General features: G+C 37.2%; 2 protein-coding genes across 2 annotated transcripts; both read left to right on the top strand.

The window, feature by feature from the left end:
- Window positions 1-284: 284 nt before the first annotated feature.
- Window positions 285-11,537, top strand: Smp_074000 (hypothetical protein). Its single transcript, XM_018796653.1, has 6 exons — window positions 285-426; window positions 2,259-2,452; window positions 2,489-2,544; window positions 2,936-3,049; window positions 3,963-4,297; window positions 10,738-11,537. Exons 1-6 carry the CDS (start codon window positions 316-318, stop codon window positions 10,843-10,845), a joined length of 918 nt encoding a protein of 305 aa, XP_018646880.1. The 5' UTR covers window positions 285-315; the 3' UTR covers window positions 10,846-11,537.
- Window positions 11,538-17,714: 6,177 nt separating this feature from the next.
- On the top strand, window positions 17,715-18,056 carry Smp_073990 (hypothetical protein; the record flags this gene model as incomplete). Its single annotated transcript, XM_018796642.1, has 1 exon — window positions 17,715-18,056. One exon carries the CDS (start codon window positions 17,715-17,717, stop codon window positions 18,054-18,056), a length of 342 nt encoding a protein of 113 aa, XP_018646879.1.
- Window positions 18,057-18,446: the final 390 nt, after the last annotated feature.

Here is an 18,446-nt window from a genome sequence, read left to right as displayed (position 1 = left end):
GAATAAAGCAACCATCCATTTGAAACTGGTCATATAAATATGAAGCTGAACATACTTATGAAGTGATTATTTCATAGATTTTTTGCTGTTTATCGTCTACTAAAAATGTAGATTAAAGAATTCTTTCAACAAAGTGTAATTATACACAAGCGCTTACATCTAAATGACTCTTCAAACCCTAATCTTTCACATAATGCTTATACTCTTACTACTTCTACCACTATGGGATTTGAATCGACGTTGCATATGTTATCAGTTGTTTGAACAAGTTAGTTTTGTAAACAAGACTACTGGCGACTGGTTTCGTTCTTGACGATGAGAGTTTTGGTCGTGCCCTTGTTCGCTCTTTTGTATTCTTTAGTTGATGCTATTGAATTGCCATTAACACCGAAAACTTGTTTAGATGTTTGCGTCACTAAATTTGATGTAAGTATATTTTGTGTAGATCATATCTTCATAGATGCAGTTGTATAAGGTTCGTACTGTTATTTTCAGCAGTTTTCTCCCTTCTCTTATTGTCCAGGTGTCTGTTCACTTTCAGAGTGTAATATTTTGTTCAGTATTTTTATTACTTCTCAGTATAGCCTCAAAAATATTACACCAGTGTCCATTAGATATGGAAGTAATCATTTTCCTAAATTGCTGCCATAGGTTGATCTGGTTTAAGAGATTTCAACAAATTGATTGTCTCAGGGTTTCAGGAGAATCCGCGTTCTCCTTTTGCTTTAATTCAGACTAAAGTACTCATGGAAAATAAACCGACTCACGTGTTTCTCTTGCAATCTAACGTACATTCCTGTAAAGGGAGTTATTCTGCAGCTCACTTACCGAGGCCTAGCTTACAAGTAAGTTTGCCAACTGATTTTCTGTTCAGCGTAACTAAATTGCTTCGAACAAAAAATGCTTTGCAGATTTGTAAGCGTTAAATACCTTTTGATCTATATAAGGTAATTTCCAACTAGTTTACTAAAGAGTTGTATCATTCTAGCTTTTCGGGATTCAATAATAACCTTATCTCCATGTAATATAGAAACTTGGACTTCTGTATATGTGGAAAGCCTCGCACCTTTTTAATGGATTGAATCTTATCCACTTTACAGAGAGCATGTAGGCCTCTCGTTAGTCTCAATTTCGCCGCATTTTTGGTTTGATAACCGTTTTTACGAAGTACTTTCGTTTTGCTTTCAGTCTGGTCATCATATTCCGACAGGAAAGTTAACTGACGGTCGCTTAACAAAATGAGTGAAAATTTTTCCTGTCGTTGTGTTTTGAGGAATAGGCAGTTTATTACTGTAAACAGTTGTGTGGCGCATATGTATCTGGTGCCCTTTTGTACCAATATATATGTGTTTAAATAAAATAAATAATAGTAAACTGTAAACAGTTAGGGTCACTCATTTTTGCTACTTTCCAGTACTCAATTTTTTCATAGCTGAGCTCTCTGTACTTTCAATCTTACTTGGTGTCATAGCTTTAATAGTCGTTCGTTTCAGATGGAACTTTTAAAATCTAATGACTTTCTAGTGTTGCTTCATAAAACGACTTAGTAAATTAATGTTTTGGTGCAGTAAAAGCTGCTTATAATACCTCTAACAAGGCCAGTTTATCTTCAGAGATTTCAAACTGATTTAAAATTAAGTTGGTTGACTGCAGTAGTCAGTATCAGCATTGTAAGTACCTAACTCTAAAACTTACTTATGATCATCATTAATTACATACTATAATATGTGAGTCTAGATGGATCTGTAGTGCCGTGCTTCGCTAATCGTTCACCTTGATAACCGTCACAATACAAACCTTAACAGTGCATGAGATCAGAAGGCAAAGAAAAGCGGCGATTACAGTTTTATTAACAAATGACGCACATTGGAGATGGCGGGTAAGCCAACTCACTTTAACTAAGCGTTAATCAATATTTATAGTCAGATAAAAATAAATGACAGACATGTGATAAATAGGATAAGAAGTGTACACACACTCATATAAAAAAATAGTCGGCTTTAATAAGTGAATAATTAACAAGGTCAAAACGTGACTCGTGATGGATAGCAAATTGGCTTGTCCAGAAGCTGAAACAAGGTAATATGGGCTTAACATATCAACCGACACTACAATCTACAGCAATTTCAGCTCTGTCCGGTCACTTCTCATATTCCATGCTTATAACTACAAATTGGTAGTTTGTTTTCCTCTTTTTTTTCTTAGTAAATATTTGATTGTAATTCGTACGGAAATACTCGAATATGAATTGTTTGTAGGGGGCTGAAGAAGATGCGTGTTCCAGAGGCTGTGTCCTGTCAAACTTGAATTCATTACCAGCGACATTTACTTGTGAGGAATCTTGTGATGATGTATACAAGCCGGATACAAAGTTAGTTGCTGCTTGCAAAGTAGGCTGTGGTGCGACTCCGAGTCACACATCTATTCGACTTGGGTTTCTGCCTGTTCAAAAGTAATGTTAAAATTAAATGTGAACTAGTCTTTTCAGCTTCTTTAGCAGTTTCTTCGACAGTATTCGTCATTTATTGGGAGGCGTAAATAACGGTAGGATTTTTTAAATTACTGAATGTTTCCACGTATTCTTACTCCCTAGCATTTTCAAAATTTTTGTTCGAAATGTTTTGACTACCAAACTTAGTTCTCTACTTCTGTAAAATAAATGAATTTTGATATTCTAAAGTGACATACCATTCACTTCTAAGTAGGAGTCCTTCAGATTAAGAGTAGTAAAAGTTTAGTTCACGTAAGATGGCAGTGCAAAAATATGAAGAATAAGTTTTAGTGATCAAATAGAAATTGCCATAATTGTTGTATAGGTGCTGGTGTTTATTTCAGCCGTGGATAAAGCGCATTTAACTTGTTACGATTAATTTCCATGCATTTATTGCATTAATTTCTCCCAGTGACGTTTCGTAGCTTTCTTATTTTTCTTTAGGTTCGGGAGCCAATGCGGATACCAAAACTAATAAGGTAGACGGCGACATGGATTCAGATTCTGGTAATCATGTGGTCATATCACGCGTTCGCATTTTCCATAACTTTGCCCCATGTACGTTTTAAGTAATGTTTGTTACCAGCTTCAGATTTAGATTTTATTGTTTTTCTCTTTTCAACATTATGCAAACATGCTGACTGATTGACTACGCTTTTCAGCCACCACCATTCCGACCTATTCAACCTTCTAAAACAGTCAAGATGAAATCTGTGTCAGGAATTTTTGCACAACTATGATAAAAATTGAAATTAGTCACTCCTAAATTACCTATTCGCGCTTTTTAACAGTCGATAACCTACCCAGAGTGCTTGGTCAGTATGTACCAATTGGATGGAAGCGGTTGTTATATTTCATTATCTGAACACTGCATTCCATTCTGTCAAAGAACAAGTATCATATCATTGCTTGTCACTATAAGGCGGACCATAGAAGTGTTGAAACTTGTTATTTACTGAAATATTTTTGAAGTTAGCTATCTCCTGTAAACTGGTCAGGTAAATAATGTTAAGGTCAGTCTAATATCACCCAATCTAATATGTAATCTCCCTCACTAGGTCAGTAGATGTTTCAAGTGTTTGATTACATCGTACTTACTTGAGCAAATGTGGTTATAACATGGGACAAATCATCTGGTAATTAAACCAAAATAGATCATTAGCGAAATGTCGGACTGTAAGTTATTGGTGTCAATTTAAATTTTCTATATTGTGTTATTTTTAACGTTGACATCGGCTAGTTTATTAGTGTCAAGTTTTATGTATCGTACATCACACGTTTCTATATAAAAGTTCGATATCTGTATTTGACTTATCAAATTTGTGTTAATTTTTTCCGAACAAATCTCCTACATATGGATGCAGTTCTTTGGAACAGATTTATACAAATGTAATATTTTCGTTTAATAATCAGAAGAAATATTTACGTCACAATGTTTTTGAGAAGCTCTTGTGCCTTTTTCATTTTTTAGATGACGCACATGAAAGTCCACTGGATTCACCATTCGACATAAAACCACTCTTTAGTTTGCGTGGAATCATTCCACAAGATGATGATGCTTATGTCAAAGCTGTAAAAAATAGTGATCAGAATATTATTCGTATACATGCCGTCAGTGGTGATGGTGAATCAACCTTTCATGAACACCAACCTACATTTGTTAGAAAAGCTACTTACTTCTTCCGTCATATTATGTTTCGACCACTTTTATTACCATTGCTTATCGCATTGCTGATTGTGATATTATTATTAATGGTGAAGTTAACTATTCACGCTTGTCGCGTTCGTGAACATCGGCATATAGAGGTAAGTCATGCAAACCTTGACAGTAAATTGCTGTGCGAGATAACCAGTTTGTTTATTCAAGGATATCAGAAAGTTATGCAAGATTTATGTTCGATAATTTTGTTGGTGTACAATAAAAGTGAAGCTCACTTTGGTTAACAAAACAATAATTTATTTATTATTTATTTAAACACATATATATTGGTACAAAAGGGCACCAGATACATATGCGCCACACAAAATAATGAAAGTAGGAAGAGAAGGGATGAAAAGATAAGGCGGACTGAAATGTACAACCAGAAGACTCTTTCAGTTAAGAAAGTTAGAACCACTCTTTATGTAGAAAGTAAAAGAAGGTTGCAGCAGGATCGCCACTGGCTTCTATTCTGAGCCATATCTGATAACGTCTCTAGCCACTGTGTTGCACCATCTCTCGGACCCCAGCCAGGGAGTCGTGAAGGACCAACAGAAGCTAGCCCTTTGCAGCTTTCTTTCATGCCACGACACCATGTCATACACTGACCTCCTCTCCGCTTTTTTCAACCAGTCCCAGAGTCGGCAAATAATGCACGACGTGGAAGTCTCTGGGACGACATTCGTAAAACATGTCCAAGCCACCGAAGTCGGTGTTTCAAGATGGTGACACCAATTGAATTATCGTCTCTGCGCCCGAACACACGATGCCGAACCTCCGCAATACTAACATGGTGTTGACACTGGATATCAGCAATCCTTCGGAGACAACGATGATCGAACACAGAGAGTCATCTAACATCCTCAACTCGGAGAGGTCAGGTTTCACAAGCATAGAGCTAAACTGCTCTCACCGACGCGTTGTAGATCCGACCTTTTACAGCCAGACTAACATCACGAAGGAGCCAAAGATGGCCCAGATTGGCATAAGCCGCTCTGGCTTTCATTATACGTGCATCAATCTCATCACTCACGCCACCACCAGCACTTATATAGCTACCTAGATACACGGACTTCTCGACTACTTCAATCTGCTCACCATCTAGGGTGAGTACAGGATGAGAATCCTGCCAGTCTTGTAGGGGTACTTTGCACTTGGAGGGTGCAAAGCACATGCCGTACCTGCGGACACTGATTGCCAACTGATTAAGTGCGGATTGCATGCCTTGGGGATTATCGCACAGTAAGACAATATCATCCGCATACTCGAGGTCGAGAAGTCGTTCTCCAGGCAGGAGATCCACACCGCCATTACTTACATCCATCAGAGCTGTTTCCAGAATGTCGTCGATGGCAAAGTTGAAGAGGAATGGTGAGATCGGGCAACCCTGCCTAACCCCACTGCTCGAATGGAACAAGGGAGAAAGGTGGTTGTATGCCCTCACTCTGCCTGAGGTGTTCGTATACAGGGCCTTTAAGGTGTTAATGAATTTCTCAGGCACACCCTTCTTCAATAGACAATCCCAGAGAACAGTCCTGTCCAACGAATCGAAGGCAGCCCTGATATCAAGAAACACTACGATTGTTGGCCTGCGATAAGTATGACGGTGTTCTAACATTTGGCGTAGGATGAAGATATGATCAATACATCCTCGACCAGAACGAAAACCAGCCTGCTCCTCGCGAGTCAATCGTTCTCGGGTTTTAAACGACCTACGAAGAATGACAGAAGCCAATAGTTTGGACGCAATCGGAACTAGATTTATCCCCCGATAGTTGTTACAGGAACGACGTGAACCCTATTTAAAGATAGGGACGACTATTGACTCATTCCATGATGTTGGAACACTTTCTTGCTCCCAAACCTTTGCAAACAACACAGTCAGTTCCTTAGCCAGAAAGTCACCACCATCTTTAAAAAGAGCTGGAGGTAAGTCATCTCGGCCCGGTGATTTGTAGCGCTTCAAGAGTTGGAGTTCCTTGCGGACTTCCGCCTCGTTTGGTGGAACAGTCTTCACTGGCCATGGAGAGCAGGACAAACTGGTTGATGTTGCCGGAGCAGCAGGCCAGTTGAACTGCCCTTCGAAGAATTCCGCCCATCGTCCAAGACGTCGATAGATGTTAGTGATTGATATCCCTTCATCCTCGTAGATTGTTTCACTCACACCAGACTTCTTGATGCCAATGGCTCGGATGAGTTGGAAGAGCTTCCGGCAGTTACCAGATGCAGCTGCTGCTTCCATCTCATTAGCACGCTCCGACCACCAGGCTTCTCGGTCCTTACGCAAGCTTTGCCCGATTTCACTACGTAACAGCCTTCGTTTGTGGTCAAACTCACGGTTACTCGGAGTAGACTGACGGGCTTCCATCAGTTGTAAGGAGCCAGAAGAAACCCAGTGCTTGTAAGCGGGACGTTTCGCGAAGCCGCAAGCGACTTTACTCGCCATTTTCATGGCGTTGTGAAGATGCAACCAATGCTCATCTATACTTTTCGGTGGGATGGTAGCTAGCCTAGAAGCTAGCTCCGCTCGATACTTACTTGCAACAGAAGTTGCAGCCAGTTTACTAACATCGATCCGTTGGTGGTGGTCAATCCTTCGACCACTGAAAAGTAAGGTGAGATTGGCGCAGACCAGGGCATGATCAGACTCCAGATAGGTACTCCAAAAGGAGCGGCAGTCTTGTACACAACCACGCCAGCGGTAGCTGATCGCGATGTGATCAATCTGAGTCCAGGCTTGAGATGCAGAGGGAGGACGCCAGGTGGCACACCGGCGATGACTGTGCCGGAAGTTAGTGCTAGCCAGAAACAGGTTGTGGTCTGTGCACAGTTGCAGCAAACGGTCCCCATTATCTGTCCTGCGACCAACAAGTCCCCATCGGCCACCTAAACGACTCTCTTCTGTGCCTAGACGCCCGACCTGAGCATTCAAGTCTCCGGCTAATACTACAATATCTGTCGAACGCGCTTTCTGGAGAAGAACTGTTAACTGGTGGTAAAACTCATCCTTGATTGCATCCGGGCTGCAATCTGTCGGGGCATAGGCGGAGATGACGAAAAGACACCGTTTCTCACGCCGATTTCTTCTCACTTTGATGGAACTTTCTAATCTAACAGCACATAACCGACTGTTAATGGGGATCCAATCGATTAGTGCTGCCTCAGCCCTAGCGCTTAGTGCAACACCAACGCCTGCAAGACCAGACGAAGATGCCACAGAGTCCCAGGATAAGCGCACGTGAAACAAGCTTTTCGAAGCGACAGATGGAGAGCGAATTTGTAGTACTTCACTAGAGTCTTGAATACGGGTCTTGGATAGACAGCAAACATCAACATTAAGACTTTCTAAAGACATAGCCAGCCCCATCTGTTGTCCGATCTGCATTAGTGTGCGAACGTTGAAGGAAGCCAGCTTGAACGGCGTACGTGGTTTCAGAAAGACTGCTTCAGTATTCGTAATCGGTGGAAGCATTCACTTTCAACCAGACAGTGACTGGAGATCGTTTAGATAGGACAGAGTTTCCACCATGGGCGAGCTACTGCATAAGTTGGAAAGGAAGGATACACAATTTGGGAATAAAGGGAGTGAGAAAGCGACGTAGTAAATAATAGTAATAATAATAATGATAATAATAATAATAATGTAAATTGTCTTTCATCTATTAGGAACGAGAGCAGTGTAGTTAGTGGAGTGCGTCATTTCATGTCATTTGTGTGTGGGCTGTGATACTACCCGGGTGCCCAGACTGAAGCACGTGGTTTTCTTAGGGGGCCACACCCCGAGCCTTTGACCTAAAGGTCTGATCCACAAGGCAGTGGAGCATCGTGAGGAGATGCAGTCCCATGGTAGCCGGTGACCAACAACAGGTTCATTCGCCATTCGTTCCATCAGGATACTGGGGCCCATGTGCACCATTGGTTTGGAATCAGGGTTTTCCAACTGCCCTAGGTGGACTTTCCGTGTTCACCGATCCGGTTAAAGCGCCGCACATTCGCTTTTCGTCCTCTCACTTTCGTAAACAACAGTAATGCCACGAGAAGGCAGTGAGTAGGACTTCCCTGGCAGAGGCTATATATTCGCTGGCCATGTGAGAGCATTTCGAGAGGGAGAGTGGACTCTCCCCACTCTCGACCGTACCAGGGCATTTGGGGGCTTGTTTGTTTGTCAAGGATATCAAAAAGTTTTATGCAAGATTTATGTTCGATAATTTTGTTGGTAGAATAAAAGTGAAGCTCACTTTGGTTAACAAAACAATGCGCTAACAAAAACTTCAAATCAGCGTTTTCTAATAAAATTATAAATAAATTTTGAGCCTTTTGTTCCATACGAATGTAAGAGGACTTATTTATCGACCTTCATCATAATCTAAGCATGTAGATTACTTTTAAATCTTGTTGATTTGACATTCAAGATCGAAATATTCATTATGCAGCTGCAAAAAACCAGATGGTAGGTACATCAATTAAACCTCTCTTCAAAAGTAAATAATTATATTTATTATGTATTTCTTATTGAAAAATTTATCGCTGACAACAGTACATCAGAAGTCGAAATACTCTATTTTACTCCGAGCGTACCAAAAAAACAAACCAATTAGAAACAATAGCCTAGTGTTTTCAAACTTGTAGGGGGTTTACAGAATGTTCTTAACCAATTAGTGAATATCCAGCTCGAACAAACGAACAATCACCAAGAATTTCTTCAAATATTCATAAGTATTTGAAACAAGGCTACTACACTGTCAATTTTTAAATCCTGTTATAAGTGTTTTAATTAAAAGTTAGCTGGAATGTATTACAATTAGAATATTCATCTAGTCATATTTTCTTAACCAAATAGGAATTATGTAGTCATGGTTTTCAACTATTCGAGTATTACATATGAGTAGCTTACGTCGAGTCTGATCAGTTGTAACGCTCAGAGAATTTGTTCAAACAGTTTATTCAGAAAATCGTGTATATCTAAGCTATGGAGGTGCTATTGATATGCCTACTCGCATTTATGAAGGTTTATATTGCGTCACCAACTACATCGATGTGGTCATAACCGGAGCCATAAAAGTTAATATTCAATGTAGTTGTACAATATTCACTTGTTTCCTACTATAATTTGGTGTAGCACAGTTTTGTAGGATGTGAGAATAATATTATAGTATGTATACGATAAGCTTTCATATAGTGGAAAACCAAAACATTTCATGCCAGTTTCAAATTCTGGTGTCGTCATGATGTTTTAGTTATGAAATGTTAGCTGTAAAACTCAAGAGCTTTATACTTGTGAATTAATTTTTTGAACGTGAAACATCTTCCGGCTTTGTTATCAGTCGTTATTGTTTCGGTCACAAAATCGTGTTGATGGTGCTGTCGTCTGACAACTTTATGTCTTGATGTGGTGTCAAGACCGTTATTCAGTCAATGATATGATCGTAAAACATCAGTCTCCGTGACTTGAACATGTCTCAACCACTCAATCCCGGTGGCTTGTATATAGAGCAATGTTTTGCGACCCAGTGACTATGTATCTGAAAAAATTCACTGTGAGTTTCTGATTCATCATTTGAAAATTGAAAGTAGTCAGTTTGACAACAATTATCTGGTTTATCATTACTATAAAGTTATCTATATTTTCCAGTTTATCGATTTCAGCAGTTTTCTTTGACGGCGCAGCATCGAAGCCAGTGTCCATTTACTGGAGTTTTATTTTGTATCCAACATAATTACAAATCCACTTTAAGCAGAATGAAATTTATCGTGATTGTGTTTGGATGCAAAGTATTCTCGTGCTTTTATTTTATGATTCTCATTTCATACGATTGTTATTCTGTTGTTTAGGGCATTTCTTAGTGTCTCATTTTACCAGATTTTTATGTGAAGACAGTAATAACTGTAGATAGAATTCGTTTTTTACTTACCTTCGGTCGAAATCTTTTTGTAGCGTTGACTTTTTTTTGCGAGGAATCCAACATTTTCTGTAAATCTTTTTTCTGGATATCAGAAAGAGATTACTGTAACTTTTTGTGCCTAAATTCGCACATATAAAGTTCGTTATTCTATGGGAAAATAAACCTGTGGATACATTACAAAAAAGTCACTTGGGTTTTGTTACATTTATCAGTCAATCTTTCACTTACTTTCACTGGTTTCTATAGGTCCTGGTGAAGGTGTTTTGCATTCTGAAATGATATATTATGAAATATCTTATTTTCAGTTCATTTGTATTAATTGTTCGAATCTTCTCATTGATAATTTGGACTAAAATCGGTCAGTATCTCCACTGTATTTTATAAACCAATGGCTATTCGGACTCTGTAGCTGAGTGGATAACGTCATGGTATTTTTAGCGAACAGTACCGAGTTCGAGTCCAGAAGTGAAGAACTTTGGAATGCAGATATATCTAGTTGAAGATTCCCACACAGGACAAAACGTGCGTCCTGGATTCGGCTGCTAGCCATCACCTATCTCTGTTAATATTTTATTTTTAACATACACAGCTGCATATGATCACTATATATTTATAAGTATATGACATGTTTTTTTTCTTTTCAGTATGCTCGTTTGCCAACGTATATTGAAGCAATGAATGTGAAGGTCCCATTGTACGAAGATGTCATAAAATGTGAGAAGTCATCCGAAAAAGGCCCAATTGATGCCTAACCTCTACAAATTATTTGAGAATATTTTCGTTTTTTTCAATAATTGTGATAAACACATTATTCTGTTGTCATCATCATAACACTCACTTGCTCATGAATGCATTGGAGTAAACACTCAAATTCTCACGTTTTGTCGTTATCCCCTTATTTTGACCAATTTTCTGTTGTGTTGCTTTGGTCTATGCTATTGTGTTTGTCACTCCTCAAACACTAAGATAAATAATGAACTGGAACACGTTTTTTTGTGGCACTATTTTATGGGCCAAATGATTTCTTTCTTGTCTTGTTGCTCTCATATTAATAACTGTCATCACCACTGGATCTTTTTTTCTGATCGCGTTATTTTCATAGACTGTTCCTTGTTATTATTGTTTCAATAAATATCTTAACGAAATGTTGTATTTTCTATTTGAGACAGTAGCTATTGAGATGTAATTTGTTTCTGTTATCATTTTGTACTATGTTCATCCAAAATTATATTCATTTAACTTACCAATTTATAGTACATTCGAGGCGAAAGTAATTTAGACGGATAGATCAGTAATTTTTGGTGACAAGTTTTTTAGTAGATTTGTTTGTTTCATACACTTATTTTAGTTTTAGTTTGTAGTGAAGACTTATTGTGACTTAATAGATGGGATTATTAATGATTTGTTTTGTTTCTTTTGGTACCTGGATTTATATCTACAAATAACTGATCATCGGCTGTCAGCGCAAAGCATTATCAATATGGTTAAAAGTTAACCTGTCTTAAATGTAATTGTGAATATATATACCCATTAAATTGTAAATAAACGTTTTGTGTAAGTGCATTGAAAGTGACCTTCAATCTGATACCGAAGTTTCTGGTTCGTTGACTATGTGTTTTGCCAATTTATACCAGTTATTGAAGTGTAAACGGATATATTGTTCAGATAGGAAATGGTTGTTTGTTCCGATATGCTAATGACCATTTTTTCTAGACCCTATTCTTTATTTATAAACCCCATGGAACTACTGCTAAGCCTTGAGGCACGTTAAAAGTTAATCAAATATCAATCTCCTGAAGAATCTGTGTTAGTTTTTTGTTAAGTGCATAATTGATGAGTAGTGCTACATGGTTCTTTGAGCTCGGTGTCATGAATCTGCATTGTTTTAGCCAGCTCATTCATATGTTGTGTGTTGTGACTTACTTCCTGTATGTTTTCTGATTTTATCTGTAGTCGATAGTATTAAATTTTTCACTTGAATCCTCAAGATGACGGGCATTGATAGTTCGGTGACTAGGTAATATAATTGTGAATTGTTAGCAGTGACACATGTGAAATAGTGGGAAGTGATTAGTACCAGGCACTTGTTTAGTGTTATTCGGCTTTAACTGAAACTCTAGCTGATCTTAGTCTGCAGTTGAGACTAGCCTCGATTTGGAAAAGCTTTCTGCTATAGTAATGATTCTTGATACTTTTTATTCTTAATGCTCGTTTAATACAATTTCTAGAACTTTATGATGTGAGTTAATTTAACTAAACCAGCTTCAGTGGGAACCAACGGAATACCAACACTGAAATCCAAGGTATATCTGACAGTTATTTATACCACCTGTGAGGCATTATAGTCAATCTGTGTGAAGAATCTACTAAACTATCTTACCTCATAGTGTTGAATTAACAAGGATCAATTTTTGTCATTCTACCTGTTCTAGTTTGTTTCTTATTTAAAATAACATTGATCTGCGAAATACCCATCGTAGTTGAAAAATTAAGTAGTAATTTGGAAAACCATAATGCCATGGAATTACTTTTGAGTTGTGAGTTTTTTACGCTGAAAAATCAAGAAAGAATTGTTGGAGAAATTATTTTCTTACAGTAATATTATAGATAGGAGAGAGTGAGTGTCGATCTTCACATTTTAGGGCTTAACACCAGGGGTAATTAAAAAGATATCTTTAAATTCTTTACAAAACAAGGTCTTTGTAAACCGGACAATAATGAATTGTAGTGTATAAGAAAGAAGACCGGAAGTTATAAATAGGGGAACAATGTGATTGGGAAGAGTATAACGACTTTTTAAAATGTCAGGTTTTTATAGGTAACATTTCGTAAATCGCATGTATTATTATATAGTTTCATGAAATAGAAACCTCGTAAATAGTGGCTTAATGTTTGATAACTTCGCTCAGCTATTTCAACGCATGGTACTATTTAAACATTTAATCTAGAAAACTACAGATAAACTGGTAAAAAAACATTCATCTTATCACTACATGCCATTCATTTGTAATGTGCATTGTGTAATACTCGTAAATCATTTATGATTGACGACTTCAAATGCATCTCTTTGACCTACTCCGTCATGCTATTTTTGATTATCCAAGTTCATTGAAACGTATTTCTACTAATGAGTTACTGTTCGATTTTATTTCTACATTGTACTTGTTACCTAGAACTAAACTAGTTGTCTAAATCTAACAAGTTTGTTGACTCATCTTTGAACCGTGTGTTTTTGTTTGAGACCCAGTCATGTACTGTCTGTCAATGCAATGTCAAAGTAAATGATACGTAACGATTGAAAGTCGATTAGCTTATCCAACACATTTCCACTCAGCTAGTATTTTAGATTGCAGGATGCGTATAAACTAACGATACAAAATTTATAGATGGATAATATATGTACAATGGGTCAAATGACTAAAAATATATTAACCATTTTATTTACTATCCAGATCAGTTATATTATCACATCATTTGAATCAACATGTAAATGCAGAAATTCTTGAGTAAAATTCACTTGATCCTTTGAAAAAGTCATCTAATTGTAATATTTAATAGCAGTAATAAAAATGAGAATAATTTGCTTAATTATTTACACTTCTTACCACTCGTGAAGGAGCACAGGCCACCCACAAGCATTCTCCATCCAACTCTGTCCCGGGCAATTCTTTCCAGTTGCTATTCATCCTTTTCATGTCTGCTTCCAATTCTTGACGCAATGTGTACTTTGGTCTTCCTCTTCTCTGTTTACCTTCAGGATTCCAAGTTAGCGTCTGCTTCGTAATCCGGTTTGATTATTTCCTCTAAGTATGTTTTACCTACTTTCAACGTCTTTTCCTAATTCCCCCTTCTGATGGAAGTTAGTTTGTCCTCTCCCACGGTAGGCTGTTGCTGATGGTATCCGATCAACGGACATTGAGTATCTTGCGTAGACAATTGTTTATAAATACTTGTACCTTTTGATCATGGTTGTAGTAGTTCTCCAATTTTCAGCTCCATACAGTAGGACTGTCTTGACGTTCATATTGAAAATTCTGCCTTTGATGTTGGTCGACAGTTGTTTAGAGTTCTATATGTCTTTCAACTGTAGGAATAGTGTCCTTGCTTTGCCAATCCTCGCATTCACATCTGCATCGGATCCTCCTTGTTCATCGATGATGCTTCCCAGGTACGTGAAAGATTCCACATCTTCCAGAGCTTCTCCATCAAGTGTGATTGTGTTGGTGTTCTCTGTGTTGTGTTTGAAGACCTTGGTTTCTTCCTTGTGTTTGTTGAGGCCTACTGATGCATATGCTGCTGCTACACTAGTTGTCTTCATCTGTACTTGTTGGTATGTATGGGATAGAAGAGCCAGGTCATCTGAAAAGTCCAAATCTTCCAATTGATTTCGAACTGTCCATTGTATCCCGTGTCTCCTCTGATATGTAGAAGCCTTCATAATCCAGTCGATCACCAGAAGAAAGAGTATGGGAGAGAGTTGGCAGTTTTGTCTGACTCCGATCCTCACTTGGAATACGTCTGTCAGCTGTCCTCCAAGCATGACTTTGTAGTGTAGTCCATCGTATGAATTCCGTATGATATTGACGATCGTCTCAGACACACCATGATGTCGGAGACGTTCGTATAATGTTCTCAGATCCACACTGTCAAATGCTTTCTCATAATCAAGGAAGTTGATGCATGGTGACGAGTTCCATTCAATTGAGTAAACCTAGTGAATTCACAACTTCGTACATTAAAACTAATCTCTGTAAACGAAATTTTTGTGCTAAATTTCCTTTTTGTCACGTTTACAATATGGAGACGCTGTCACAAAATAATTATGAATGTATCCTGGAAGATCTTTATCATAGATTGTGTTCATATTTAATTAAAAGTACATCAGGAATTAATGAGTAGTATGCCAACAAAATGAGCGATTGACTACCAACTATTTATCTCCATCTTTTTGTACACTAGACATTAGTTATCTTCTTTTAATAGTTAGTACGTGTTCGTCTATTTAGTTACTTTGTCTTCTGTAGGTCTAATCAGTTTCGTTTCTTTTCTGCACTACTGATTATTTAAATAGGTCACAAGAAATAGATTACATAGTTAAGGTTGTTTAAGTCATCCTAGGTTATAATCTATGTCAGTCGTTGAAAGATTAATGTAGGATTCGAACAAATAACCTTATGGTTCAAAGTGAGTTAACTATTGTCCCATATATAATTTAGAAAGTATGACACAGGATTGCTAATTACTTCAATACATTATCTTAGTATCCCATTCTCACCTCAATTCACTACTCAGCATAGTAATCATCTGTAAGAAAGTAATTGTAACAGCTATATTGGCTCTATCCATTAGAAGCTTATTAAAAGATATCCCTTAACATTTTGTACAACTAAATGTAGCAATATAAATCTCTTTCTAAAAGTCTGTCATATATAGACAATCACAGTCTCCATTGTTGTCTAGTCTTTCTTTTTACAGATATCAACTCTTTAGCGTTATTATTTACGACTCATTGGTATATGTGAACATTCATGTTATTTTAGCTAGCCAATAGTTATTATTATCAATTGTACGAAACTGCAAAGAATATAGGAGTGTGTTTTTAAAAAGTTGGACAGAAGTAGCTATTCGTTTTTTTAAACTGTTGGATTATGGCTGACAATAGAATCTAGGAAGTGTGTTCTCCACTATCTAGGACTCGTTAGGTTTATTTACTTGCATCTCAGTACTGATTTTCATGTTGAAATTCGAATCTAGTACTTACGGTTCAAATACCTAAGGCATTGTCCACTGAGTTACTGAGCCCGTATAATTACTAGTCTATGCAAAGGGTACAAATTTTATTTATAAGAGCTTGTTTTTTCTCTACTGTTGAAACGGGAAATAAAAAACTCTTATGCAACATACATATCTATTTGTCCCATTTGAATGGGAATCTTTAATATTCTAAAACGAGTAATTATTGATAATTAGATTTGATGACATTAATGTTTGACTTGTTACAAACTTCATAATATATGACCCTTCTCATTTTCATTGATAACTATTCATCGTTTGAGAATTTTTTTGTTTTTTACTCAATACGCAGTTTAAAATGGTATATCGTATTTATAAGTTAGCGATTTGAGAAACAAAATCGTAGTTGACCTTTTGATGTTTATCATCAGTACAAAAATGTACTACTTTTTATTACACTAAAAATAAGTGATTGTTTTCATTTGGTAGTTATACTTCTTATTTAATCAGTTTCGTTTATTTTTTTTTATATATTTGACGGGTGTTAGATTTTTAAGTTTGGTTTAGTCCTTGTTAGTTATGAGCAGTCAAAGCATACTTTGGATTCTTGAAAATTGGTATCTCCCTTTAAGTTTAAGTTTTGTTCTTTAAAGATATCTCCGGTAGTATTGAGTTTTCTGAGATGGATGTCTTAATTACAAAGCCCCCAAATGCTCTGGTACGGCCGAGAGTGGGAAGAGTCCGCTTTCCCTCTCGAAATGCTCTCACATGGCCACGCGTATATAGCATCTGCCAGGGAAGTCCTACTCACTGCCTTCTCGTGGCGGGGGTGTTGTTTACGAAATTGAGAGGATGGAAAGCGAATGTCCGGCGCTTTAACCGGATCGGTGAACACGGAAAGTCCACCTAGGGCAGTTGGAAAACCCTGATTCCAAACCAATGGTGCACATGGGCTCCAGTATCCTGATGGAACAAATGGCGTATGAACCAATTGTTGGTCACCAACTACCATGGGACTGCATCTCCTTACGACGCTCCACTGCCTTGTGGATCAGACCTTTAGGTCAAAGGCTCGAGGTGTGGCCCCCTAAGAAAACCACGTGCTTCAGTCTGGGCACCCGGGTAGTATCACAGCCCTCACACAAATCAAATGAAATTTGTTTGGCGCATATATATTTGGTGCTACTTTGTACCAATATTTATGTGTTTAAATAAATAAAAAATTTCATCAGCGTTAACTTCCAGTTTAAGTGAACATTTTTCACTACCCTATAAGTATTCAGTCAATCTATCCTGATAACCTTGCTTCCGACTGTTTTATCTCCACACATTTTCTATCATTTTTAGCACGTCTTAATGATTGATTCTTCCATAAGTTTTTCACGTTAATGTTAAATGAATTATTTAAATGAATTGGTCATTATATGAGCCATCACTCTCTAGTTGACTCAAATATTTGAATTTTATACTGAAGTAAACCATTTTTTCTTTCAATTTCCTTTAAACACTTACACACGAGCTATGTTTGGCTGTTATTTAATGTTAATGCACTCGGCTTTCAATAAACAGATCCCAGGCTCGTGTCTCGTTCCTCCTAGCTCTGTTTAAGCAGCTGGTTAATTTCATTAGTCCTCAGATCATAAATATAAATCAGAGCCCAATACATAAATCTGTAGTTGGTTTATTCATTAGACGTAGAATTCATTCGATCACCATGAAAGCTGTGAATATCATGAAATTATGCTGTGCTACCGTCTTCTTGTATTGTAGGTATTTTCATGTAGTAGTTGTTTTGTGCATTTTTTGAACAATATTATATAGATATTAGTTAAATTTGGTTAAATAACTTGATATATTTTCTTCTTGTTTTCACTGTACCCTTTTAGTAATGGCTAAAAGTATTTACGAGTATGTTCGAAATTTCGAAACTGTAGACCCCTGTCTTCCTTCCACATGGATTGTTGTTCGTTTAGATGGACAAAGTTTTCATAAATTTACAACAAAGCATAATTTTGACAAACCGAACGATACACGTGGTTTATTGTTGTCAGTACGTGGGGCAGAACGTGTTATGCAGCAACAGAAAGAAATGTTCTGGCTTATGGTCAATCAGATGAGTTTAGTTTCGTATTTAAGTAATGTACGGAAGTGTTTAATCGGCGAGCAAGGTAAGATAATTGTTGTCTTGTTAATTGGTACTACAAATTTCTATATTTATGTTTGCCTTTGAGTTGTGTAACTAATCTGTAATAGTTTATTAATTAACTTTACATGTATGAATGTGGTCAAATTTATTTCCCAAACAGTTGACCATGAGTATTCGAAAGTATAGCATACTATCCCAGTGTAATTTTCAAAGACAGTTTAGAATATGTGTTTGTGTTCACTTATGTTGATTAACTGTTAGTGATAGCTGGAACGGTAATGTATTTATCAACCAGTGTGTTGAGGTGTATACACTCTTTATCTTCCCTTAAACCTTGAGATTAAAATTGCTTCATAACTTTTTTCCTTCCTATGCTATATCCTTATATACAACCTTTCTTTATATACTACCGCTACTAAATTAATTACTTCTATGAATCCGGTGTTCATCTTGTTGTGCTAATGAGGTATGGCA

The sequence above is a fragment of the Schistosoma mansoni genome (genome assembly GCF_000237925.1).
Source record: "Schistosoma mansoni, WGS project CABG00000000 data, supercontig 0172, strain Puerto Rico, whole genome shotgun sequence".
NCBI lineage: Eukaryota > Metazoa > Platyhelminthes > Trematoda > Strigeidida > Schistosomatidae > Schistosoma > Schistosoma mansoni.
Note: the sequence above shows the minus strand (reverse complement) of the source record. Positions and strands in the feature narration are given on the sequence as shown.